Here is a 27,893-nt window from a genome sequence, read left to right on the forward strand (position 1 = left end):
ATTGTGTTTTTGTTTTCACTCACCTCAAATTATTTGCTAATTTCCCTTGCAATTTCTTGTTTGATTCACTAGCTATTAGTAGGGTGTGGTTTAGCTTCCACACATTTGTCATTTCCCCAAATTTCCTTCTGTCATTGGTTTCTAATTTAATTCCTTTGTGGTAAGAGATGATACTTTGTAAGATTTTAATCATTTTAAATTACCTGAGACATATTTGATGGATGAACATACAGTCTATTGTACATAATGTTCTATGTGCTCTTGAAAAAAATGTATATTCTGTTGCTGAATGGGGCATTCATTCTACGGGTGCCTGTGAGGCCTAGTTGGTTTATAATGTTGTTCCAGTCTCCTCTTTGTTGACCACAAGGCTGGCTGTATTAATAATTGAGAGTTGGGCACTGAAGTTCCCAATTATTATAGAATTATCTATTTCTCTCTTCAATTATATGTTTTTGCTTCATGTATTTTGGGGCTCTGTTGTAAGGTGCATATATGTTTATAATTGCTCTATCTCCATGATGGATGGACACTTTTATCATTATAAAATGTCCTCCTTTACCTCTAGTAATGATTTCTGTTTTAAAGCCTATTTTATCTGATATAACTATAGCTGCTCCAGCTTTCTTTTGGTTACTGTTTGTATGGTACCTTTTTTTCCTATACATTTACTCAACCTATTTGTGTCTCTGACTCTAAAGTGTGTCAACAGAAAGCATTTAGTTGGGTCATATTTTTCCTCCATTCTGCCAATCTCTGCATTTTAACTGGAGTGTTTAATTCATTTACATTTAATGTAATTACCAATAAGGTAAAATTTATGCCTACAATTTTCTATTTGTTTCCCATGTCTTTCTTTGTTCCTGTATTGCTCCATTACTGCCTTCTTTGGGTTAAATAGACATTTTCTAGTGTACCTTTTTAATTCCTTTGTCTTTTTAAAATGATTATTATTTGTAAATCTTTTTCCCCTTGTCTTTTTAAAATTATACTTCATAAGTTAGTTTCTTCTTGCTTGATTTGGGAATAACATCTAACATCTTTTACCAATTTGGCTCACATTAATACATATAAACTTAATTTAAATGGTATACAAATACTTTGTTCCTATATAGCTCCATTCCCTCGTTTGTGCTATTTTTATTCCAATTACATCTTTATAAACTGCAAGCCCAGTGACACATTTATAATTGTTACTTTATGTAGTTGTCTCTCAAATCAGGAGAAAAAATTACAATAAAAATACATTTATACTGTCTTTTATATTTACATATGCAATGACCTTTACTAGTACTCTTTATTCTTTCTTATAGTTTTAGTTGTATCTAGTGTTTTCTTCTGAGCAAAAAGGACTACTTTAACCATTTCTTTTAGGGCTGGTTTGCTAGTGACAAATGTTCTGTTTTGTTTATCTGGGAACGTCTTAATTTATCCTTCATTTTCAAGTATGCTTTTGCTGGATGCAGAATTCTTGGTAGGCAAATTTTGTCTTCTGCCCTCTATGGTTTCTGATGAGAAATCTGTGGTTAATCTTATTGAGGATCCTTTGTGTATGATGATTTGCTTCTCTCTTGTTCTTTTCAACTCTTCTTGTTTGTTGCTTTTGACAGTTGATTATGATATATCTTTGGGTTTATCTTACTTGGACTTTGTTGAGCTTCTTGGACATATAGATTTATGTTCTTCATCAGATTTGGGAAATTTTGGGCCATTACTTCTTCAAATATTCTTTCTATCCCTCTCTCCTTCTGAGACTCCAGTTACACACATTGTTGACATGCTTGATAGTATCTCTGAGGTCTCTGAGGCCCTGTTAATTTTCTTCAATCTCTTTTCTTCCTGTTCTTCAAATAATCTTTTTTTCTTAAATTACAATATACATTCAATATTATTTTGTATTTGTTTCAGGTGTGCAGTATAGTGGTTAGACAATCATATACTTTACAAAGTGCTCCCCCCAATATTTCAAGTACCCACCTGGTATTGTACATAGTTACTACAATATTATTGACTATATTTCCTATGCTGTACTTTTGTGACTCTTTTGTGACTACCAATTTCTACTGCTTAATAATCCCTTTACCTTTTTCACTCAGCCCCCAAACCTTTCTGGCAACCATCAGTCTAACCTCTGTATCTATGAGTCTGTTCCTATTTTGTTTATGTTGTCTTATAGATGGCACATATAAGTGAAATCATATGGTATTTGTCTTTCTCTGTCTGACTTATTTCACTTAGTATAGTGTTCTCTAGGTCCATCCATACTGTCACAAATTGTAAAGTTTCATTCTCTTTTGTGTCTGAGTAATACTCTATTGTATATATGTACCCCACCTTTTTTATCTACCAGTCTGTGGATGAGCACTTTGGGTTGCTTCCATTTCTTGGCTATTGCAAATAACACTGCAATAAATACATATGGCTGTATACGTTCTTTCAAATTAGTGTTTTGGGTTTCTTTGAATATATATACCTAGAAGTGGAATTGCTGGGTCATAAGGCAGTTTCATTTTTAACTTTTTGAGAACCCTCCATACTGCTTTCCACAGTGGCTGCACCAATCAACATTCCCACCAACAGTGCACGAGGGTTCCTTTTTCTCCACATCCTTGCCAACACTTGTTGTTTGTTGATTTATTGATGACAGCCATTCTGACAGATGGGAGGTGTATTTCATTGTGGTTTTAATTTGCATTTCTCTGATGATGAATGATCATTTCATATGTCTATTGGCTATCTGTATGTCCTTTTTGGGGAAGTATTATGTCCTCTGCCCATTTTTTAATTGGATTGGATTTTTTTTGGTGTTCAGTCATGCAAATTCTTTATAAATTTTGGATGTTAACCCCTCATTGAAAGTACCATTGGCCAATATTTCCTCCCATTCAGTAGTGTGTCTTTATTTTGTTAATGGTTTCCTTTGTTGTGTAAAAACTTTTTAGTTTGATACAGTCCCATATGTTTATTTTTTTGTTTGGTTTCCTTGCCTGAGGAAGTATGTAATAAAAAATATTGCTATGAGAAATTTCAGAGACAAACTAAATAAACTTAATGGACTTATCTTCAAGAATGCTAATGCTTTTTGTTTTCTGCTCAGATTTGTTATTGAGCGCCTCCAGTGAACTTTAATTTTGGTATTATCATTTTTAACTCTAGATTTTCTATTTTATTCTCTTCTTAAAAATAAAGTCTATGTCTTTATTGATAGTGTCTATTTGGTGAAATATCATTCTCGTACTTCCCCTTTAGTTTTTACACATGGTTTCCTTCATTTCTTTTTTAAAAATATTTTATTTTATTATACAGAGAAGAAGGGATGGAGAAAGAGAGGGAGAGAAACATCAATGTGTGGTGTTGCCTCTCATGTGTCCCATACTGGGGATCTGGTCCACAATCCAGACATGTGCCCTGACCAGGAATCAAAACAGTGACCCTATGGTTCATGGGCTGGAGGTCAATCCACTGAGCCACACCAACCAGGGCATGGTTTCCTTTATTCCTTTTAGAACAAATTTGAAATAGCTGATTTAAACTCTCTGCCCAATAAGTATAACATCTGGGTTTGCTCAGGGACAGTTTCTATTGATTGCTTTTCCCTGTTAATGAGCCATACTTTCTTGTTTCTTTGCATGTTTCATAACTTTTTTGTGGAAAATTAGACATTTTAAATAATATGTCACCTCTGGAAATCAGAGCTTCATCTTCTCCATGGTTCATCTTTATTGTTACTGTTTATTTGTTTAGTGAGTTTTTGGGACTAATTTTGTAAAGTCTGTATTCTTTGTTGTATGTAGTCACTAAGTCTCAGCTTGGTTAGCTTAGTCTTTGTTCACGGGCTCTGTGTATGTGCTGGAGCACACCTTCAACAGTCAGGGATGTGGCAACTCTGCCTTAGCACTCAATTTATGCTTTTACAGTCTGAAAGTCAACTATAGTTGAGAGCTCAAGACCGTTTCAAATCTTTCTTGAGCTTGTGAAAAATCCTATACGTGTTCATGGCCTTTTTGGTTCCCGTGAATATGCTGTAGCTCAGGCCCCTATAAACATCTCACTAAACAGCTTTTATTTGTAAGCTTTTAGGTTAGTTTTCTATTTGCCCCAACTGTTATCTTCTGCCTCAAGCCTTCTAAGTGGGGTCTTCCAGACAGGTCAAATAATGACAATTTCCTTGGCAGGAGGCTTTGAAGAAGTTCTATCTATGTTCTGCCTCCTCTGGTGGCAGTCAGTCTCCCTTTTTTTTTTTCTTCTCATTCTGATTGTGAACTGTTGTCAAGGGTACTGTGGAGCTGGAGAGAGTTGAATGGGAAAAGGGGAAGGTGAAAATGCCAGATAGCTCACTGTTTATTTGTTTTTTTTTTTTTTTAATCAAGAATCAGATGTTTTTCTTGAATAAATTATTGCTGAATAGCTGCAAGCTTTTGGTGAATTTCCAGAGTTCTGAAAAAGTTGATTATGACAGTTTTTGCCAGTTTTACCCTTGCTTTTTTATGTAGATGAGAATTGTTGAAGGTCCTTACTCCTCCAATTTTGCTGATATCACCTGCTATTTGGAACTTTTACAATGAAATATTCTTGGAGACTGAGCAAACTGGAACTCCATTTATATTATTTCTAGAAGACAACTTATATTCCAAAATAAAACCCATCATTTTTTAGCTTTTAAAACCAAACCATAAAGAACTGAGTCCCTTCAAGATCTCAAAACTGTCAATTCAGGGTCCAATTCTATATAGCTTATCTTTCTTATAGAAATTTGCCTGAGCTAATTTTGCTACCTATTAAGACAAAAGAGTCAAATTTCATTAGTAGCTCAGAAGAGTAAGAGATAAAATGTGTATTAATTAAAAGTTTAAGATAATAATCAAGAAATTTAATTAATGGGGGCTGTGTATATAAATATAAAAATATCCTCCAATCAGAAGCAGTATCTTAATATGAAAGATGTTCTGAACCATTTAGGAAAAATATGCCTTTGCAAGAATCTAATAAAATATGTGGAATCTCTTCCTAGGAAAATGAACATATACATAATTCTACTTACAATTTAAGGGGTTCTTAAATATTCTGCAGCCTATGCATTAAAAACTCCTACTGAAGGAGAAAAAAATATGATTTTAATGGGGAAATAGAGAACAGATATTCAAATAATTATAATATCACATCTTCAATGGAGTAATAAGAATTTAAAATATTGAAACATAAATAAACGGCCAACTAATATACACATTTCATTTTAAAAGCTAATTTGTACATTATATGTAGTATTAAATATATTTTCTCCTAAAAATGTTAGAAACAATGGTTGGAGACTATTCAACTGTAAGTCTCTTAAGAGTAGATGCTCTTTCTATTTGTCTTTGGATTATAAAGACCTATCCAAATAAACAGCACACAGTAGTTCCCAGGTGACCCTTTACAAAACGTATTTTTCTCAATCATGTATTTGAATACAAATGCATTAAGAAAACAGGAAAAAGAATTTTGGGGCAATGACAAAGATCAAATAAACCACAAAGGAATAAATAAAATAGGAAGGGAAAGAATAAAGAATGACATGTTAAATTATCTGTTGCCTGTGAGACAGGATAATTAGGAGAGAATGCAATGGTAAATATAGACATTTCTAGATATTCTTATTTGAACTTATTTAAACTTTTTGTTGTGTTGAATTTCACTTGAAAATGTTTCTTCCTAGTATAGCATCTCCTATCTTTAGTCATGAATGAGGTCATTTTTGGACCCTAACAATTTGCAAATTGACTGCAAAGGCAAAGGGGATAAACTGTTTTTGCCTATAGTGGTAGAAAAAGAGTTTAAAGAAGTTGGGAGTGGGGGACACTGTTCAAAGAGGAGTAAATGATAAAATAAATATTTTATTATTTATTATATATAATGTACCTTATAATAAAATGTGTTCAAATTAGAATTAAATAAACTAGTGTGAAAATGAATAATAGAGGGTATGGGAACTCCATTGCCAAAAAAAAAAAATGGTTGGGGAAGGAGATAAAATTCTGATTGTCTCTTGGTCACTGTGTTAAAGAAAATGGGAAAACTACATTTTGTTGCCATAAATATAGAACTAATTGTACATTTTCAATTGAATAACACTGAACCCTGATGAAAACCAGATAAAGTCATATGTAATAAACAAACTTCAACTGGATATCTTTTAATACTTGGAGACTGTGGCCCTACCACATAGGATCAATGGAATGACGTGGCTTTATCTTCAAAACAAGACCTGAAGACATTTTTGTAGCCAAAGTCATGCCAAAGCAATAAAGAAGTGAGCTACAATTTCCCATATATTATATTAAAGATAAAACTTAAACTAAGAGGCATGGACTACATGCCAACCCTCTCTTTAAAAAAAATGTTTGGCATTTGACTCCCTGATAGATGACATTCAGCCTGGCAGTATTGGTCTATATCTCTAAAGATCTCTCGCTGAAGAAATCTATCAATAAACATTCTCAGCCAACTGACAAAGGAATTGTCTCCCTAAAACTGTCCTTAAATTGGAGAAATTCAGAATTAGGTATTAATGATGACCTAAATCAATATAATATAGATATAATGCCCTCGCTAGGTGGCTGAGTTGGTTGAAGCTTCACCCCATACACTAAAATGTTGCAAGTTTGATTCCTAGTCAGGGCACATTCCTAGGTTGTGGGTTTAACCCCCAGTTGGGGTGTGTATGAGAGGCAACCAATGATGTCTGTCTGTCTTTCTGTATCTCTCTCTCTCTCTCTCTCTCTGTCAAATCAATAAGGATATTCTCAGGTGAGGATTTAAAAAAAATATATATTTTATTTATATATAAATGTATCTATATTTATTTATATATACCTCTATATTTATTACATCAGTAAGCCTATATATAATATCAATATACCTGTATATTTATAATATATATAGGTATATATTACTCAATATAAATATATATATATAATACATAAGTATACTGAGTAATTGATTTAGACTTGTGATTTTGAACTGGAATCTTACTAACAGTTCATCAACAGTATCAGAACATTTAAGAGTAATAAAGATTCAACACATCTATCTGTATGTTTAGTAAACTAGGTTTATGCAAAATTATCTCAGTACTCAGAAAGGTTTTCTTTATTAGTTGAAAACTGAGGTACCTAAAATCAAACACAGTATATTAGATTTAAATGCAGTTAAAAATTTTAGGTAACATAATCTAGTTGTAAAGCCTGGTTAGAAGTAAATTTTAAATTCTGCTAAATTTATAAAACAATTTGTATTAGAAAGTATTAACAACCAATTTTAGAGTGTGAAACCATCATATATAAAACCTGTAAATCTTACCATAAGATTTCAAAGATTAAAGCGCTAAAAATTTCAGTTAGTGATTTTTTATGAGTAACAACCTTCAGGAATCTTTTATAATCAACATATGGATAATAATATTTCGAAGGTTTGTAAAAGTACTGATATTTCAAAATAAGGATCCCCAAAAATATCTGCAGGAACATATTATCTTGGAGCTCATATTATGTGGACTTCTACTCCCCAAAGTAGCATAAGTGTAGAAAATATAAATAGGCACCCTGCCTTAGGTTTTCCAATTTAAACTGTCAGCTGCATTGCTTTTGGGATTAGAAAGGAAAGGACTAAAGAAGGATACATCTTCTACTGGACTGTGAAAAAGTCTAAAGTTAGAAGAGAGGATAATTAGAAAAATATAATAATTGTGCCACATGAAGTGTGAGCATATGTGAATTGTGGCTACATAAAACTATGGCTTAAAACTGTAAAAAATAAATAACTTTAAATGATTACATACTCTTTATGAATATACATAGATGAATATGATCACCCATATCAATGTCTTAAAATGTTAAGTCCTGCAAGTCTTAACAGTATTGATCTTTCAAATTTTCACATATACACCATATGTGACTTAAGCCCAACATTATATGAGTCTTTTAATTCTATTAATCATATTTCTAAAGGTAGTAAGGTACGAACTTGAAGAAAATTCATCAGTTTCTTCTGACCTGTAATTGTCATGTCTTTCTCATTATTTCCTCTCCCTCCCTTCTTATCCCATGTTGTATACCACAGGACTCAAAATTAGACACTAAAAAAATATATGTTCTGATTTCACTTTCATCCTTATCAAAACACATAGGCCTATAAGCAATCTTAGATGACTTTTAACTCTTTAAATCACTCTAGCTGTCTTTCGAATACTATGTTCTAGAATTCTAACAGACTAGAATAGAGTTCAAACTGTCTCCACCCACTTCCCACTACATTATAACCTCCGTTTCCCCACCCCCAGATGAAGGTTAGGTTGATAAATGGATTTTGGAGATGAAATAAAGCCAGACATCAAATAACTTACTTGAAATCCATCTCTTACCTTCTGTACTTAACCCTGGACTTGATGTGAACTTGGCTACATCAACAATTTTTACAGCAAATTGTTGCCCAGTTTCTCTGTTGATACATCGTCGTACAACACTGAAGGGACCCCTAAAAAAAAAAGTGAAGTTTAATTCATTGATTTTACTAAATTCCTATTTCTCTCCAATATCTCACTGATATTTCATTGTTTACTGTAACCACAGTTTTCAAAATCAAATTTATGTATTATAATTTTGAACATATTTTTCTATAATTCATAAGGTAAGTAACTAATAATTTAAAGTTATTAGTCCAGAAAAAGAGAAAAAATTTGCATTTCAAAATCACTTTTTAAAATTCTAAATAGCATTCTTATGTTCAAGGAAAAGAATCATTGTAATATTCTATACATATTATCAACATCTTAAAATAAGAAATTGATCACTGGCAATATACATAACTTTTCTATTTTAAACCAGAAACTTGAGTCACTCTTGACCCCTTCCTCTCATCTTACCTACCACCTTTCTAATATTCACTAACCAGTCCTATTGAATTTATCCCAAATATCTCTTAATCCTATCCACTTCTATCCACATCTCATTCCCTAGTCTAAGCTAATACCATTTTCTACCAGAACTACCTAAAAATATTTCCTATTCATACTTGCAGTGATGTTTTAAAAATGAAAATCTGGTATTATATTTCTGCTTAAAATCCCAGAGGAAGAAGGTATGTGCAATACATATATTTAGTTAGGAACCAAAATACATAAATAATTCTTAAGTAAAATAAGAAAAGAAAATACACTCTAATAAAATCTGGGCAAAACATTTGAACAGGCACTTCACAAAGTGAAAGCCTCACATGATTTGGTCTCCAACAACTTCTCCAGCATCACCTGAGGTCACAGAGAAAACCTTCATCCTTCTCAAACTTCATTTTGGAACTGTTCTAAGCTGCCATAGGGAAGAAAATAATTTTTACTGGCAGAGTGTCACTGGTCCAATCATTTGCTCACCTAGTCCTCCCCTCAATCTAAATTGGTGGCTCTCAAAACTGGGATGATGAAATACCAATGCCCAGGCATTAAAACATACACATGCACACACATACATACACACACACAGTTTCTTGTGATTAATAGTTATCAAATAAGTAACCGATCTAAAGATAATCAAAAGATAGATTTCTACATTCTTAAATCTACTATTGAATAATACCAAATTCAATAGCAATATGCTATAGTAGTTTATTCGAAGGCTAGAATGGTTTCAGTCATTAAACACACATACATATATGTGTGTATTTTCCCCCTCCTCAGGAAAAAGAAACAGAAAAACATGAAACATCTTCATTGGCTTTATAGGCAAAAACAGTATACCTGGATGCATGTGGCCAATCAGGAGATAGAGAAAGGTTCTTCATTTATCTAGGATATTTGTGATTCTGCTTGCCTTAAAGTATAAGTTTGTCTTTTTCTTTCAATTAGAGCACAAGTCAAAAAATACAGTCTAATTCAGACTTAAGCACTTTTCTGAGATCATATGAATTAGTTGATTTCACCATGACATCATCAGGACATTGATTACACTACAGCAGCAAATCTCTCTCTTGAAACAACCTAACAAAGCTAAACTGGAAAGAAAAGCAATGGTAATAATATACCTTTCGGAACTCTATAGAAACAGAGCCTTTTTGATAATCACTCAAAACTATTCAAAGATTTTCCTTTGTGACAAGACAATATAACAAAGTGAGACAGGACTTCCACAAATGTTTTCATTCTCAATCTGGATGTTTTACTTGTGATCATGTAACAGGGTGCAGCCAAGAGGGGAGCCCCCAAATAGGGATTTGTAATGGGGTCCAGAAGAGCTTGGAGATAACTGGCTCCACACCACAGGGCCACACCTGCCCAGAATGCTGGCAGCTCTGGCCAGTTGTGAGAGGAGCCAAAAATGGAGCTGCAGAGGAAGATTGGCACTGGGATTTAAACAGAGGCACAGTAGCCACTGGGTGTCTCTCTTCTTGGGACCACGTGTCTGTTTAGGACCACGTGGCTTTGGTGTCTTGGTTGGGACCATGTGGCTTGGGTGAGAGTCAGAACCACAAGGCTTTGGAAGTGCTCCCTTTGGCCACGTGGAGGGTGCCAGGAGGACTGTGTACATTTGTGGGAAACTTTAGTTTGTGTTATTTCAAATAAATAATAACTTCCTTTCCTTTTCTTTTCTTTCCTTTCCCTTCCTTTCCTTTTCACTGATCTCTAGTATTAAGAGACATCTTTCCTCAGGTGGCCGGCAAAACGAACCCAGTAGGTGGGGAGGAACCCCTGGAGAAAAAGGTTTTTTTTTAAATATCATTCAGCCCCCTCCCCCACTCTGTTCTGTAACAGTTTGGCAACCACGAGGGGACTAATAATTGTCCATGGCAGACCAATCCCCTCAGGTGCGAGAGAGTGAGACTTTGGAGTTTTCCAGTCTCGAGAACTTCTCTGCATTCCTCCTGAGGGCATCGGCTGCCTATCATGCCTGGAAAGGTGAAAAGGAAATGGAATGGGGAGGGAGCAGAGACGTGAAAGTGTTTTGGTTGAAAACTTGGTTTCTGAGTGGTTTTTTTTTTCTTTTGGAATAATGGAGCCAGAATTTTGGGCAATAGCTGGGGAAATACCTGGTCTTTACACCATCTATATTCTTCTCGTTCTGAACTTTTGCTTGCTTTGTTGGAACTGTGCCAATAGTTCTGAGCTGGTCCCTAAGTGGAGGCCATTGGGTAGGATCCTAAGGGATTGGGAGAGCTACCATGCTAAGTCGACATACAAGAATCCCTTGACTAAGCAATTAATGATTTATTATTGTAACATGGTGTGGTCTACTTATGTTTTGGGTGAGGAGCTGAGATGGCCCGTGAACGGTTCTTTGTGTTACTGTATCATTGCTAGATTGAAACAGTATTGCCAGCGGTGTGAACTATTGGAAGAGTTACACTATCTTAATGTGTTTATAATATTGCACAACAGCCTTGAGAGACAGAGAAGCGTGTAATGGTCCAGAAGGGAAAAGTGGTCTCAGAACCCCTCCCTGGTAGTAAAACACAGGAAGAGAGAGAGAATGAGGAGATAAACCTCATTAATGCTCTGCACCCAGGGAATGGGGGCTCACAGGCAGGGGTAATTCCAGTGGTGCTGCTGCCTCCTCGACAGGTGGAGCCTGCCATGACTCCCCTCCCCTTGCAGGTGGGAGAAGTCTCCATCACGGATTTGCACCCTCTGCAAGTTGGCTCTGCTCACTTGCTGTACCAGCAGGTGGGAGGGGCCTCCTTGGCTCCTGGCCATTGCCATCACAGGTGGGTGTGGCCTGCATTCTGCCGCCACTGAGTGCTGCAGCTTTGGCACCTCAACCCCAGTGGGCGGGTGGAGTTTCTGCTCCCTCACCTTCACAGGTTGGTGGGGCCTGCACATGCCTCTGCCAGTGGCACCCCGCCCCCAATGGGTGGGTGGGTGATGGCTTTGCTCTGCAGCCCACCAGCAGGTGGGAGGGGTCTTCACTTTGCCTCTGCCCCACCCCCTGGGGGTGGGGAGCATCTCCACGGGGTTGCCCCCTCACAGGTGGGAGGGGTCTGGCCCCCTCTGCAGGGTTAAGCCTTGGGGCACCACCATCCTCAGGTGGGAGGGGCCTGCACCACTTCAGTCCCTCTACAGGTGGGAGGGACCTCCATGAGGCCCCCACCTTCACAGCTGGTGGAGGTTTCTACATCTCCAGCCTCACAGGTGATGAGAACTGCCACTGCCATGATACCTCCCCCTCCACAAGCAGTGGGACCCACCTCAGTATTGTCTCCTCCCGTAACTGACCCTGAGGCAGAGATTGCAAAGCCAACTGCTTCACCTCCACCTGTTGAGGAATGTGTCTCACCCCCCAGAACTCACCAGGGTACCTCCTATAACCACGGAGCCTTCAAAGGTGTAGCCAGCCAATACCCTTTGAAGCAATACCCCATAGGCGTAATAAATGCAGAAGGCCAGCCCGCTGGTTACTATTGGGCCCATACTCTGTTCTCCACTTTGGACTTACTGAACTGCAGGAATGTCAGTCCCTCATATAGGAAGACTTATGGGATGTTCAGTTGAAATCAGGAGTTCTTTTGCAATATGTGGATGACCTGTTAATAGCCAGCAGTAACTATGAGGACTGTTTGCACAACACCATCACAGTTCTAAATCATTTGGCAAAGAAAGGATATAAAGTGTCGCGCCATAAGGCCCAAATTTGCAAACAGGAAGTGGCATATCTGGAATTTCAACTGAAACAAGGTACCAGGAGTCTAATGGCAGATAGAAGGCAAGCCATCACTATGCTAAAAAACCCCCCAAAATTGAAGGCAGCTTCGTGGGTTCTTGGGAATTACAGGGTTTTGTCGAATTTGGATGCCAAACTTCAGACTCATAGCAAAGCCACTGTATAATGCCCTAAAAGGACTGGACTCTGAACCCCTAGAATGGACAGGAGATTGTCAGGTAGCATTTGATACTTTGAAGGAGAAGCTGGCTTCGACCCCTGCATTAGGACTGGAGGACTTACAGAAGCCTTTCAAATTGTACATTCATGAAAGGCAGGGGATAGGACTGGGGGTGCTAACCCAGACCCTGGGAAATATCCCCTGACCCATAGCCTCTCTCTCAAAGAAGCTGGACCACACAATGAAAAGATGGCCACCATGCCTCCGAGCAGTAGCGGCCACCTGTGACATTTTACAGGAAACTGAGAAGTTTTCCTTTTGACAACATACCTCAGTGTTGGTGCCACATCAGGTTCTCACTCTGCTAGAACAGAGAGGAGGATATTGGCTGACAGCAGGGTATATGGGGAAATACCAGGCCATTTTGCTGGACAATCCAAATGTTACCTTGCAGACCACCACAACCCTGAACCTGGCCACCCTACTTCCAGATTTGGAGGGGACTCTTCCCTTGAACATGAATTCTTGGGAATAATTGACCAAGTTTATTCTAGCAGGCCAGATCTGATGGACTAGCTGCTGGCGTCACCAGACTGGGGGCTGTATACAGACGGGAGCAGCTTCATAGACAACAGCCAGGGACGAGGGGGATATGCAGTGGCCACAGCAGACAAAGTAATAAAAGCCCAGGCCCTTACGCCAGGAACCTCAGCACAAAAGGCTGAACTAATAGCCCTCACAAGAGCCTTACTGCTGTCCTAACGAAAGAAAGTTACTATATATACAGATTCCAAGTATGCTTTCATGGTAGCCCATGCCCATGGAGCAATATGGAAAGAAAGAGGACTTTTAACTTCAGGGAACAAAGATGTTAAACACTCAGAGGTGATTTTACAGTTGCTAGAGGCAGTGAATGTACCAGACCAGGCTGCTATAAAGCACTGCCCAGGACACCTGAGGGATGGTTCTCAAACCAGTCAGGGAAACCAAATTGCTGACAAAGCAGCAAGACAAGCAGCCAAGGAGTTGCCACGCCTAGCATCTCTGGTTTCTCATCTGGACTTGTCAGAGTTTAAACCTCATTACACAGAACAGGATGAGGAGCGGGCCCCTGAATGGGGATTCACTAACACTGGTCCCAATTCTATGTGGAAGGTCAATGCTCATGGTATGATTTTACTCCCTGAGGCTCTAGTGTATCCCGTCCTCAAGCACCTACATGAAGGGACCCACTATGGAAGGGATGCTCTAATGGACTTCATTAGGCCATATCTGAAGGGCCCTTATTTGCAAAGGGCTGTCTACAGGATTAGCCAAGCCTATCAGATATGTGCCAAAAACAATCCTAAGACAGAGCGTGTTCCCACAGAAAAGGGAGTGCAATACAAAGGGATGTGCCCCTTTGAGGGCTGGAAAGTGGATTTTGCATAAATGCTAAAATGAAGGGAAATCTCAGATTCTTGTTGGTCTTCGTGGATACTTTTTCTGGGTGGGTAGAAGCATACCCCACCAGGACTAAAAGGCAACTGAGGTGGCAAAACTGTTGCTTAAAGAAGTAATTCCCAGGTTTGGACTTCCCTAGAGTATTCAAAGAGACAATGGACCATTGTCCACTTCAGAAATCTCCCAGAAAGTCGGACAGGCATTGCAGATACAATGCACACACAATGGAAATTGCACACATCTTGGAGACCTCAGTCTACAGGAAAGACTGAGAAAATGAATCACACCATAAAGAAGACCTTGGCAAAAATATGCCAGGAAACACATTTAAAGTGGGGTCAGGCACTCTCCATTGCTTTGCTCTGAATCAGAGTGGTAGCCAGAAGCGGGCTTAAACTGAGCCCTTTTGAAATAGTTTATAGGAAACCCCTCCAAATTTCTGTTTTAGGTACACACCCTCTGGATTTGGAGCACGAGGCACGAATTAAGCAATATGTACAGCATTTAGGGCAGACACTAACCATTTTGCACAAGTTTGCTCATTGCAGGTCTGTCTACCCCTCTGATGAGCCCCTGCACCCATTCCAGCCAGGGGACCAGGTCCTACTAAAGACCTGGAAGAGCCAAGACCCTGAACAGCAGCTGTCTGAACAATGGACTGGTCCCTACGATGTCCTGTTGACAACACATTCCTCCCTGAAGCTGATGGGAATTAAGCCCTGGATTCACCACACATGGGTAAAACGGGCACTGCCGAAGGGAGACGAAGACCCTACTTCTGCAGCTGAAGCAGAACGGGAAAGTTGGACCTGCACTCTGGAGGAAGGTTTGAGATTCCTCTTCCGGAAAGAGACAATGAATCCCGGTGCAGGGTGACAATGTTTGTTTATGTCACGCAAGTGTTTATAAAGCTGGGGACTTTTGGCTGCCACATACGGAGTTTAAGTACTGAGTTTAAGTATAGTCCTTCCCAGTGTGGGAAAGGAACCAGGATTAAAAGCGAATGGTTAAATCTGGATAGGTAAAAATATGTATAAAAGATGTCAAAATTTTAAACCTGGAGTAAAGGAAACCTCAACTACCTGTTTTCTGGTTTCATGGGCAAAGAGAAAATTTCTAACATTGGTTTTGTTTCTGATCAGAAACCTTCTGTATTGTAAGACCTAGGAAAGGTCACCTGTAACCAGTTGGGGGGAATGCCTTTGTTGTTCAGGACCCAGGAAGGGTCACTTGGGGCTGATGAGTGCTTCAGCCAGAGGCAAAGGGGCATGTATTTGCCAAAAGACCAGGCCTGAAAGAACATATCTCTGCGAGGCACGGATGGATGCATTAGTGCAAGAGAATGCCTATACCTGTGTATTGTTCTGGAACTCTGTTTTGGATTTTGCTCTGTATCTGCTCTGAAGAGGAAATTGAGGATTCCAGGGAAAGTTGAAACTTCACACTCTATAAGAAAGTTTTGAGAAGCCTGGTAGATATCAGGGAAAAAAAAAAGGATTTTCCTTCACACTTTGTATTCTTCTCCCTTCCTGATCCCTCCAGAATTTGGCATTCTGAAAGAGTGAATAATGACATAAGGTTTCTTTGCATAAAACCAATAAGATCAGTCATTAATAACAGTTTTGTTAACTAAGACTTTGACTGAAATGTCACGCCTGAAGGAGGCACGTTTGGGTTCTGGTTGTTACCAGAAAGCCCTGAGGAACTGGGATTGACTTGCGAAGCTAGTGTAAGCCCACAAAAAAAGCCTTTGATTGGTTGTGCGGTTCATGGCAGTCTTTCCAGGGAAGGAACGAAGGTTGCTTTCCTGAAACATGGCTAAAAAGGAACCTGTAGGCACAATGGAAACCTCAAGGATTTGAGTGAAACAACCGGTACAGGCGAAGCCAGATGGTGGATACGTGGCTCTGCTTCTGTGCCCCGAGGGGCGGACTGAGAAATCAATCTAAAAGTTCCCTGTGTGAGTTCCAGCAAAGTGGACTTAAAGATCATAAATGATCCAGGCTGCTCTTGGTGTGTTTATGCAAACAAACAGGCAAAATTAAAAGCGGGACTCAAAGTAGTCCCTTTAATAACAATGAGGGTGATCTTAGGAAGAAAAATTATGGTTTGAGGAAAATCACAATACTCAGTATTAGACATCAGAAATGGTGCAACTAACTGTCTTGAAAGTTTGCTTTTTCAATTTACAGGCACAAAGGACCTGTCAAATTGCCATTGTTAAATATCATTGTAGCAAGGCCCTTGTAACAAGGTGTCTTCCCAAAAGACAGTCTCACAGGCACAGAGACTGCCTTGGGAATTTTTGTGTAAATTAACACGTGTTCTTCCTTCTGTTTTTGTAGGGTGTATGCCTAGGACCTCATACCTGAGTGATTGGTTGTAATATAGGCCTCACTTAAGGAGCCCATCCTCATCATTGCCCCCTGAGACTCAATGGTTTGACTGAACTAAGTGGTTGGGTTGGGGCAGTCTGTGGGCTTCATTTTAGAACTGATTTTCCCTTTTCTGTCCTAAAGGCTTGGACAGAAAGGGCCCAGAAATCTGAAAGGAGGGAAATCCTAATATATGCCCCTCAGTCCGAGTGAAGTATAATGGGCCACAAGGGTTTTGGATAGGTATAGCATGCCTTGAACACTTTCTTCCAGATAAGCCATTCTTTACCTAAGTGCCTGCCTTCACCACTTAGTGATTATGATTAAATTGTGCTTCCAACTCTCTTTCCAAATCTGTCACCTCCAGAATATGACCAGGATGCCAAGTGTCCAGTAATGCCAGCCTTTGGACACCAAGCCTGCAACTTCCTGGTGACAGCCAACTGACCTGGATTCTGTAAAGCCCTTCACCTTACAGGAAGGACTCCCTCCATGCTGCACCCTCCCCACCCCCTTTCAGGGCACCCCTGACCCAAGGGTAGGTAGGATGACATCCATGTCCAGCTGGAAGTAGTTACAAGAAGATGAGACCTTCATCCACTGTCCATTATATGATTATAAAGGGGTTGTATATCTGAAAGGAGGGATTTGTAACAGGGTGCAGCCAAGAGGGGAGCCCCCAAATAGGGATTTGTAATGGGGTCCAGAAGAGCTTGGAGATAACTGGCTCCACACCACAGGGCCACACCTGCCCAGAATGCTGGCAGCTCTGGCCAGTTGTGAGAAGAGCCAAAAATGGGGCTGCAGAGGAAGATTGGCACTGAGATTTAAACGGAAGCACAGCAGCCACTGGGTGTCTCTCTTCTTGGGACCACGTGTCTGTTTAGGACCACGTGGCTTTGGTGTCTTGGTTGGGACCATGTGGCTTGGGTGAGAGTCAGAACCACAAGGCTTTGGAAGTGCTCCCTTTGGCCACGTGGAAGGTGCCAGGAGGACTGTGTGCATTTGTGGGAAACTTTAGTTTGTGTTATTTCAAATAAATAATAACTTCCTTTCCTTTTCACTGATCTCTAGTATTAAGAGACATCTTTCCTCAGGAGGCCGGCAAAACAAACCCAGTAGGTGGGGAGGAACCCCTGGAGAAAAAGGGGGGCCTTTTATATCATTCAGCACCCCCCCCCCATTCTGTAACAATCACTTATCCTGACAATAGCAAGCAATTTCAGGAAAAGCTTAATGTAATTGGTTTCTGTCCACACATAAACCCTTGGGACTCTCTATATATGTTTGTGTAGTGTGCTTCAATTCACTACATCTTTTTGGAAATTTTCTGTGATCTGTATGTGGGATTATTCATGGTCAATGGGTCAATTCTTTACTTTTTCCCATTTGAACAAAGATGAGGAAGAAAGCATAGCTTGTCTTCCCACTCTTTGTGCAACAGTAGAATGAAGAAAGCTAGTTCTAGAGAAGGGAGAGAAAACAAAACCCCAAAGAAACAGAAATGTATTTATATATGTGGATAAATATCAAATCAAATTAATTCCTTAGGCTAATTTTATAATGTGAGGCAAAAAATGATTTTATCTATGAATTAATGATGACCTACAGAGAGATCACAATTACAGCATTTTCAAGGGTATTCTGTACCTCAATGATATCCAGGGGGGTAGCATAATTACACCAAATTTAATACACTAAAAGACATTGAAATATACTTTAAGCTTTTTTTGTGATTCAATCCACCAGCCAGAAACTTAGCAGAAACTGATAAGCATTTAAATGAGTATATAATACCTATAATTTTAGCAGGATTTCATTACATTTATTTGATAGGTTAAAGAGAGGCTGGCTATGAGAAAATCTGGTTTGGTTTTACCATGTTAAAAGGGGTGAGGGTGCAATAAAGTATATGTAAAAACATCTACTGTATTAAACTTATTAATTATACTTGAATGACAGTTTAAGAAATGGCAAAAATTCAGAAGGCCTAAGTTTTACTCTGGCCTAAAATCTTTTTTGATGCTTGAAATTTCATGCTTAATTTTTTTAGTTTATTGTATAGTTAATTCTTGAGTATTTATTTAACCTATCATGATAAACTACTATGTTGCTCATATTTCCACTAATTCTGGCCAGGATATTATTCAAAATGGAATAAGATAATTTAGGGTTTCTCAGACCTGATGAAATATATATTCTTTATTCAATTCTTTAAGAATACTGAATATTGATTGGGATTGTGGCACAAGGTTCTGCTTGAGGCAGGTGACTGCAGAATTCTGTTTTTAAGTAAAAGGTCAATTAAACCAGGATACATTACAAGTCAATATTGCTGTAAAATTGCACGCCTTCTAAAAAGAAAGCAGCTGTGACTCTCTGCAGACATGGAATAATCTCTAGTTTTCATGTATGTGAACAAAAGTTAAGTCTAGGAAATGAATAATTCTGATAACAAAAGTAAATGTATCAATAAAGGTGACTAGAATTAAATGAAATTATGCTAAAATATAGTATGTTGGTTTCTAGGATAACAGGATAGATTTGGCACAATGCATCTAATTTATTTTTCTCCCAAACCCCACTAAAATGATACCAAGGGGATTAACATTTTTTTTTTGCAGGACTGAGGGAACAAGAGAAGACAAGAGTAATAATCAAATCCTGGAACCAAGAAAGCAGATGCAGTAATGTAACAGGCTTAGCATATTTGGGAAAGCTGAACTGCAAAGAGAAATTAAGGCAAGTTGAGAACCAAACCCATTTATACTACAGAATGCTAAGAAGCATTTAAACTGGTAGCACCAGATTACTCTGGGACTGGAGGGAGAGGGTGATGCTGAAATAACAAGGTTTTCATGAAATCTGTTAGAGTACCAGTTAGAGTCCTAGAAGCCCCCCTTAACACATACTACTGGGTAAATGCCCCAACCTCATTCTCACAAAGGTCCATTCTCTAGAGAGGGTAAAACTTTAGGTCTTAGAACTGGGGACACAGGCAGCTGAGGAAGTGGGTACTATATAGAAACCAAGGGGATTATGTGCTCCCACACAAACTGAATGCAGACAACCCCAACTTCTTCTCCCCTTGATAGGAGAGTAATTAGAGCCTAGATCTTCACCCTTCAGACCAAAGAGGAAAGATTTTCTACTAAATGTCTGACCAGCCCAGTAGGAAAGATCTAAAGACAATGACGCCAAATTGTTCAAACCACCCAACCAGATCATCCTCCCTTAAACCCAAAGTCAACAAGTTCTGCCAGTAAGTTCAGAGCTCTTAATCTTCTTTCAGTTGCTCTACTGCAACTTTCCAACCCTGGCATTAATGACGTTTGGACTGGATACTTGTGGAAGGAATCCTTGCAGGATGCATAACAGCATCCCTGGCCTTTACCTGCTAGATGCCGGTAGCATCCTCTCAACCAGTTTTCAAAACCAAAAAATGTCTACAGACATTGTCAAATGTCTCCAGGAAGGGTTGGGGGGAGAATTGCCCCAGATCAATAACCACAGCTCTATTCCTAATCATAAGCAGACAACCAAACTTCTAAGACATCTGGAGAGGAGTCTCTAATTTGGAAGAAGAGAACAAAACAAACAGAAAGAGCAACTTAGAGGAAACAGACTAAACAAGAAGAAAACTTGAAACTACCATTACTATCCTCAGAAAGATAACTATGAAAAAAACCACAGAACTTTCAGAAAACAAAAAAGAGCTCTTGAAAATTAACACATGGACTTCCAGTCAAGATGGCAGCATAGGTAAACAGGGTTTAACTTCTTGCACAATCACATAAAAATTACATCTAAAATATAAAATAACTATCACCCAGAACCATCAAAAATTGAGCTGAATGGAAGTCCGACAACTATGGAATTAAAGGAATCACATCCATCCAGACTGGTAGGAGGGGTGGAGATGTGGAACAGTCTGGTCCCACATTCATGTGTAGTGGATAAAAATTTGGGAGGGATATTTTGGGAGTGAGGAGTCCCAGCTCCACACTGGGCCCCCAAGCCCAGGGTTCCAGCACCAGGAAGGTAAGTCCCCATAACTTCTGGCTGCGAAAACTAGTGGGGATTGAGTTGGTGGAAGAAATTTCTGGAGTCCCAAGTAGTTCCTCCTAAGGAACCAACACACAAGAGTTACTCAGACCCACTTCCTCTCACCTCTAGCACTGTGATAACAACTTCAAAAGCACCAATGGCGTACAGAGAGAAAATGCATTGTCTGACAGGGGCCACTGTCCCTTTCCTAAACCATCTCGCCACAGAGCCACAGATCCAGCAGGCTGGTGGTATACTGGAGACTCCAACAACCTGGCTAACACTGTTGAGCCCATTCTGGAGATCCCCAGGGACTCCATCCCACCCAACTTACAGGTCCACCCAAGCTGTTTTTCCATATTAATGGCTGGTCTTGGCTTATACTTCACAACTTCCCAAATCCTCTCAGACAAGCAACAGCCAGCCTCAGTGAGCCCCCAACTCCTGTATTTCTTGCTAAGTGGCCACAGGTCCAGGACTAGCAGCAACCAGCCTAGATTCACAGCTTAGCTTTGTCTGCAAATCTCCAAGTCAAGCACAAGTAGCAGCCATATTTAGATTGCTTTATAGTTCAGGTAGGATGGTCCTGGGCAACACACAGGTAGGATATGACCTCGGCCTGCACCACCCAGGAAACCCCAGAGGAGAGCCTCCACACCCAGTGGAGAGCTACAGACCACACTGGAGCACCACCACCATGCCATCTCATAGCTGATACTCCATGCAGGGTGGAGGGTGGTGGTAAGTGGTCACAGCTAATTCTCACAGCTGCTTGGCCCAGGTAAATCCTTCCCATTGACCTGCTAATAGCAATCAAGTCTCAAACACAAGAGGAGGGTATACTCAGCCCACATAAAAGGCACACCTCGAGTATCCAGCATGGATTATAGGGGAGGCTGTGCCACTGGACCCTATAGGTTACCTACTACATTAGGCCATGCTACCAAGACAAGGAGTCAAAGCAGCTCTATCTAATACATAAAAACAAACATGGGGAGGCTCCAAATGAGGAGACAAAGAAACATTGCTCAAATGAAAGAACAAATCAAAACTGCAGAGAAAGAGCTAAATGAAATGTAGATAAGCAATTGAGCAGATGCAGAGTTCAAAACACTGGTTATAAAAATGCTCAAGGAAATTAGGACTTCAACAGAATAAAAAATATCCAAGTAAAAACAAAGGATACACTAATTAAAATAAGGAACAATTTACAGGGAAACAACAGTAGAGCACATGAAACCAAGAATCAAATCAATGATTTGGAATATAAGGAAGGAAAAAACAACCAATCGGAACAAAAAGAAGAAAACAATTCAAAAAATGGGGATAGTGTAAGCAGCCTCAACTACAAGTGTTCCAACATTCACATCATAGGGGGGATGGAAGGAGAAGAGAAAGAGCAAAAAATTGGAAATCTATTTCAAAAACAATAAAAGAAAACTTCCCTAATTTGGCGAAGGAAATAGACATGCCAGTCCAGGAAGCAAAGAGAGTCCCAAACAACATGGATGCAAAGAGGCCCACACCAAGATGCACAGTAACTAAAATGCCAAAGAAAAGGAGTTAGTTACCTACAGGGGAGTTCCTGTTAGACTGTCAGCTGACGTCTCAAAAGAAACTTTGCAGGCTCGAAAGGAGTGTGGCAAGAAATATTCAAAGTCATCAAAAGCAAGAACCTACAGCCAAGATTTCTCTACCCAGAAAAGCTATCCTTTAGAATTGAAGGGCTGATAAAGAACTTCCCAGACAAGAAAAAAAACTAAAGAAGTTCATCATCACCAAACCATTATTATATGAAATGTTAGAGGGACTTGTTTAAGAAAAAGATCTCGGCAAGATGGAGGAATAGGTGGACACACCGTACCTCCTCGCACAACCAAGATTAGAACAACAATAATTTACAGACAGAATAACACCCAGAACTGACAGAGGATTTATCTGAATGGAAGTCAGACAGCCAAGAAGCTGAAGTAGACCCATATATCCAGACTGGTAGGAGAAGACGAGCCGGGCAGGAGCGGGGCTGGTGCGGGCCAGCGGAGCGTGGAGGTCGGGGAAAATTTGGCGCGAAATCGGCGCGACAGCCATCCGGGCGCAAAAATGCAGCAGCGGTGATCCCTGAGTATGCAAGCTGCGGCTGGCGGACCCAGTGAGGCAGCGATTGTGGACCAGGGCAGAGCTCGCAGCCCAGGATCCCAGAGAAGGGTCTGAGCCCAGGAGAACGGAACTACCGCCATTGTTCCCTCCCGTCCCCACTCCCGCCCCTGCCCCCACATATAATGTCACAATCTAGTGACTGGGGTGCCCAGCCCCGGTGAACACCTAAGGCTCCACCCCCCACCGTAACAAGAGTGACCAGACTGGGAAAAAAAAAAAAAGGAGAGACAGGGAAAGATATGTTTCCAATAGAACAGATCAGTCCCCCAGGACTCATTCTTTTGAGTGACCAAGAAATAGCCAATCTATCAGATGCGCAGTTCAAAACACTGGTGATCAGAAAGCTCACGGAATTGGTTGATTTTGGGCACAATTTAGATGAAAGGATGCAGGTTACCATAAAAGAGATGCAGGAAGATACGCGGAGGAGAGCCAAGAGTGAAAGGAAGGAATCTGAGTCTCAAAACAATACAGTGGACCAGAAGGAAGATAGAATCAATCAAGCAGGAAAGCATGATGAAATAAGAATTCAAAAAATCGAGGAGAAGCTTAGGAGCATCCAGGACACCTTTAAACGTTCCAACATCCGAATTATAGGGGTACTAGAATGGGAAGGGGAAAAGCAGCAAATTGAGCACATATTTGAACAAATAATAAAGGAGAACTTCCCCATTCTGGCAAAGGGAACAGTCTTCCAAGAAATCCAAGAAGCTCAGAGAGCCCCAAAGAAGTTGGACCCAAGAAGAAACACACAAGGCACATCATAATTACATTAGCCAAGGTAAAAACGAAGGAGAGAATCCTAGAAGCAGCAAGAGATAAGGGGACAGCAACCTACAAAGGAGTTCCCATCAGACTGTTAGCTGATTTCTCCAAAGAGACCTTACAGGCAAGAAGGGGCTGGAAAGAAATATTCCAAGTCATGAAAGACAAGGACCTACACCCCAGATTGCTCTATCCAGCAAAGCTTTCATTTAGAATGGAAGGGCAGATAAAGTGCTTCTCAGATAAGGTCAAGTTAAAGGAGTTCATCATCACCAAGCCCTTATTTTATGAAATGCTAAAGGGACTTATCTAAGAAAAGAAGATAAAGAAAAGACATGTATAGTAAAAGGACAGCAAACTCACAATTATGAACAACCACACCTAAAGCAAAACCGAAAGAAACTAAGTAAACAACTAGAACAGGAACAGAACCACAGAAATGGAGGGCACATGGAGGGCTAGCAGCAGGGGGGTGGGAGGAGGAGAGAGGGGGAAAAGGTACAGAGAATAAGTAGCATAGAATGTAGGTTGAAAATAGATAGGGGGAGGGCAAGAATAGTATGGGGAGCTAAATGTATAAGCTAAAGAACTCATAAGTATGACACATGGACATAAACTAAAAGGGGGAAACGTGGGTGGGAGATGGGGTACAGGGTGGAGGGGAGAGAAGGGGGGAAATGGGACAACTGTAATAGCATAATCAATAAAATATATTTTTAAAAAAGAGTAAATAAAGTAAATAAAAATATAAAGAGAAAAAGAAAAAAGAAAAAGATCAAAATTATGAAGAAAAACGGCAATAAATACATATCTATCAACAACTGAATCTAAAAAAACAAACTAAACAAACAAGAAGAACAGAGACAGAATCATGGGTATGGAGAATGTTTTGATGGTTGCCAGATGGGAGAGAGGTATGGCGGAATGGGTGAAGAGATGAGGGGATTAAGAAGTACAAATAAATAGTCACAGAATAACCATGTAGATGTAAAATACGATATAGGAAATGGAGTACCAGTGGTATCCAATCCTTTGGTGTCTCTAGGCCACACTGGAAGAAGAGGTGTTGTCTTGGATCACATACTAAATACACAAACAGTAATGAAAACTGATGAGCAAAAAAAAAAAAGGTTTTAATAAATTTACAGTTTTGTGTTAGGCCACCTTCATAACAATCCTTGGCCACATGAGTGGACACCCTTATAGCCAGAGAACCTAAGCATGACCTATGAACATGAACAGTGGTGTGGGGATTGCCTCAGGGAATGGGGGCTGCTGGGTTGTGGGGGAAATAGGGAAAAATAGGGAAAAATTGGGATAACTGTAATAGCATAATCAATAAAATATAACTAGGCCCAGGCTGGTGTGGTTCAGTGGATTGAGTGCCAGCCTGTGAACCAAAGGGCTGCTGTTTCGATTCCCAGTTGGGGCACACGCCTGGGTGCAGGCCTGGTCCCCAGTATGGGACACATGAGAGGCAAACACACATTGATGTTTCTGTCCTTCTCCTTCCCTTCCCCTAAAAATAAATAAATAAATCTTTAAAACATAAAATAAAAATGAAATTTAAAATAGACAGAAAACAAATGCCAAAAAAGTAGAGAAAATTAAACTCATGAAGAAATTTAAAACTCAATAGAGCCCTGGTCAGTGTGGCTCAGTTGGTTGGAGTGACATCCCATAGACTGAAATGTTCCAGGTTCGATTCCTGGTCAGGGCACATACCTAGGTTGCAGGTTCAATCCCCGGTTGGGGCAAGTATGAGAGGCAACCAATCGACGTTTCTCTCTCACACTGATGTCTCTGTCTCTGTGTCTCTCTCCCCCGCCTCTCCTCCTCTTTCTCCTCTCTCTCTCCCCCCTTCTTCCTCTAAAAACAATGAAAAAATGTCCCTGGGTAAGGATTTAAAATTTTAAAAAACCTCAATAGAAGGGCTGACAGATAAAGTTGAGGAAATTTCCCAGAAAGCAGGGCTAAAAGAACAAAATAAATGAAGGGAACAAACTCAAAGGAATAATGCAACAAAATTTTCCAGGACTTAAATCATGAGTTGCCTGAATTAAAAGGACCCACCAAGCACTCAACAAATAGGTTACAGACCCATCTTCATACATGCCACTGTGAAATTTAAGAACACTGTGGGCCACAAGAGTTTCAAATTTCCAGAAGTAGAGATAAAGGTGCTCTGGAGGGGAAGATAATTTAGTTCACACACAGTAGATCAGGGACCACAATGGCATTTGATCTCTCAATGGCAATGCTAGAAGTAAGAAGACAACAGAGCAGTATCTTCAAAATTGTGAAGGAAAATTATTTTTAACCTTTAATTTTACATCCAGCAGAAAAATCCATAATCATAAAGATATTTTTAGATGTTAAAGGGCTCAAATTATTTGCAGTACATAGTTTCTGAAGAAATTATTGTAGGATGTGTTTGCCAAGGCAAGAGAGTACACCAGTAAATAGGATGCCAAGGTGTAGTAAAATAGGAGATCCAACACAGAAGATACATAAAGAGAACTCCAGGAGTACAAAGGAAGGAGACCTCTAGCTGACATGACAGTTCACAGGTTCCCATTGCCACTGGATACCTTTTTAACTTAAAAATAGGACCAGGTGAGCCAGGGCCAAGTTCTTCTGTTTTGCTTTTGCTGACCAGGGGCTGATCAGATTCTGCTCTTCTCTGCAGTCTGGATCAGCAGAAGACTCTCATTTTACTCCATAGAAGTGTTCTCCTATTTCTGAGAGCAGGAGTCAAGTCTCAGTGAGTGGAAAAGCAGAAAATGCAGAACAGCCCATCTCCTGACTGTATTCCTGCTGGACATTCAGTACCCAGCTCTGTACTACAGCACCAACGCCTTGCCTGTGAAGATCTTACCCAGTGTTCTGGGGTTTACTTGGGACCTCGCCAACTGACTTCTAGCAGGGTCTCCTATATGCTGTCAGGAGATCTGAAGCCAGACTGTTAACAAGAGTTTCTAGTCAACTTCCCTTCTAAATCTTTATACAATAGTGGTAATATTGCCCTCTCCTTACAACAGCTAAGTTTGTGTTTGCTACTTAGTTTTAAAGACTAAACAATGTACTGTTTAGGAGTACATACACAGGTGGTAAAGCTGTAAAAAAACCAAAGCCAAGAACAAAATAAATGATTAATACAATAGCCAGGGCAGTGGTTGAGGGGAGCATGATTGGGAAGGGGCACACAAAGGGCTTTAAAAGGTACTAGTAATATTCTGTTCTTAATGTGGATGATGGATTCATGAATTCTCATTTATTATTATTCTTCAGAATAAATACAACACACTTTATACACCCCTCCAATACATATATTTCCCAGTTAAAAATAATGTTTTTAATGACTGAGTGGTACATCCCTAAGATGACGTTAAGCAAAGGAGATCTTAATTTTTTACATATCTGTATAATACTATATAAAATATTTTAAATGACTTTATAAATATAAATGAAAAAATGTTTGTATCTCTAACATAATAAAGTCAATATGAATTATGCTAATTGTAATTTTACACTTAACTGAACTAAATTTAAAATAATACTTTGAGATGCTTTACATAAAATTTGGAGTGACATTTATAATATAAAGTTATCACTCTAGAAGAGGTTTATAAAGAAAACACATTATGTCTCAGGAAACCTTTGATAAATGGAGTGAACTTCCTGTTCACATTACAGTCCTAGAAATGTCACTATACTTACAAATTGTGCAATGCACCACAAGAGATGTAGGAAAACTGTGAGTAAGAATAAGCAATTAATGAAAGGAAAGAAAAGGGCAGGGTACTGAAGACCAAAAACAAATTCATTCTCATTCTCATTCCCTCTCTCCCTCTCTCCCTCCCTCCCTCTCTCTCTCTCTCTCTCTCTCACACACACACACACACACACACACACAGTTGATAATAGCCACTCTTCATTATTTGTATCAAGTATTTGTGAATTAACTTACTAAAATTTATTTGTAACCCCAAATCCATACTCATGGCATTTTCCTGGTCATTGGCAGATGTACGCATAGCAGTGAAAAATTTGAGTCACCTGACATGCCATTACCAGCTAAAGTTGAACAAGGTGAAACTGCCTCTTTGTTTCAGCTCTCCAAGTATAAACAATTATCCTTTTTTGCCATATATTTAGTGCATTTTTCACATTTTGTGCTTTTTGTTCATGATTTCACTGTTTAAAATGGCTGAAAAATGTAGTGCTGAAGTGCTGTCTAGTGTTCCTAAATGCAAAAAGGGTATG

At 39.5% G+C, this 27,893-nt stretch overlaps 1 protein-coding gene across 1 annotated transcript in view; it reads right to left on the reverse strand.

The window, feature by feature from the left end:
- The window catches only part of CASK (calcium/calmodulin dependent serine protein kinase), a 441,363-nt gene that overhangs the window by 330,312 nt on the left and 83,158 nt on the right, over positions 1 to 27,893 (reverse strand). Inside the window, 1 exon segment of the mRNA XM_028522590.2 lies at positions 8,399 to 8,511. Coding sequence (XP_028378391.1) covers positions 8,399 to 8,511 — 113 coding nt within the window.

Source organism: Phyllostomus discolor, chromosome X (genome assembly GCF_004126475.2).
Source record: "Phyllostomus discolor isolate MPI-MPIP mPhyDis1 chromosome X, mPhyDis1.pri.v3, whole genome shotgun sequence".
In the NCBI taxonomy this organism is placed as follows: Eukaryota; Metazoa; Chordata; class Mammalia; order Chiroptera; family Phyllostomidae; genus Phyllostomus; species Phyllostomus discolor.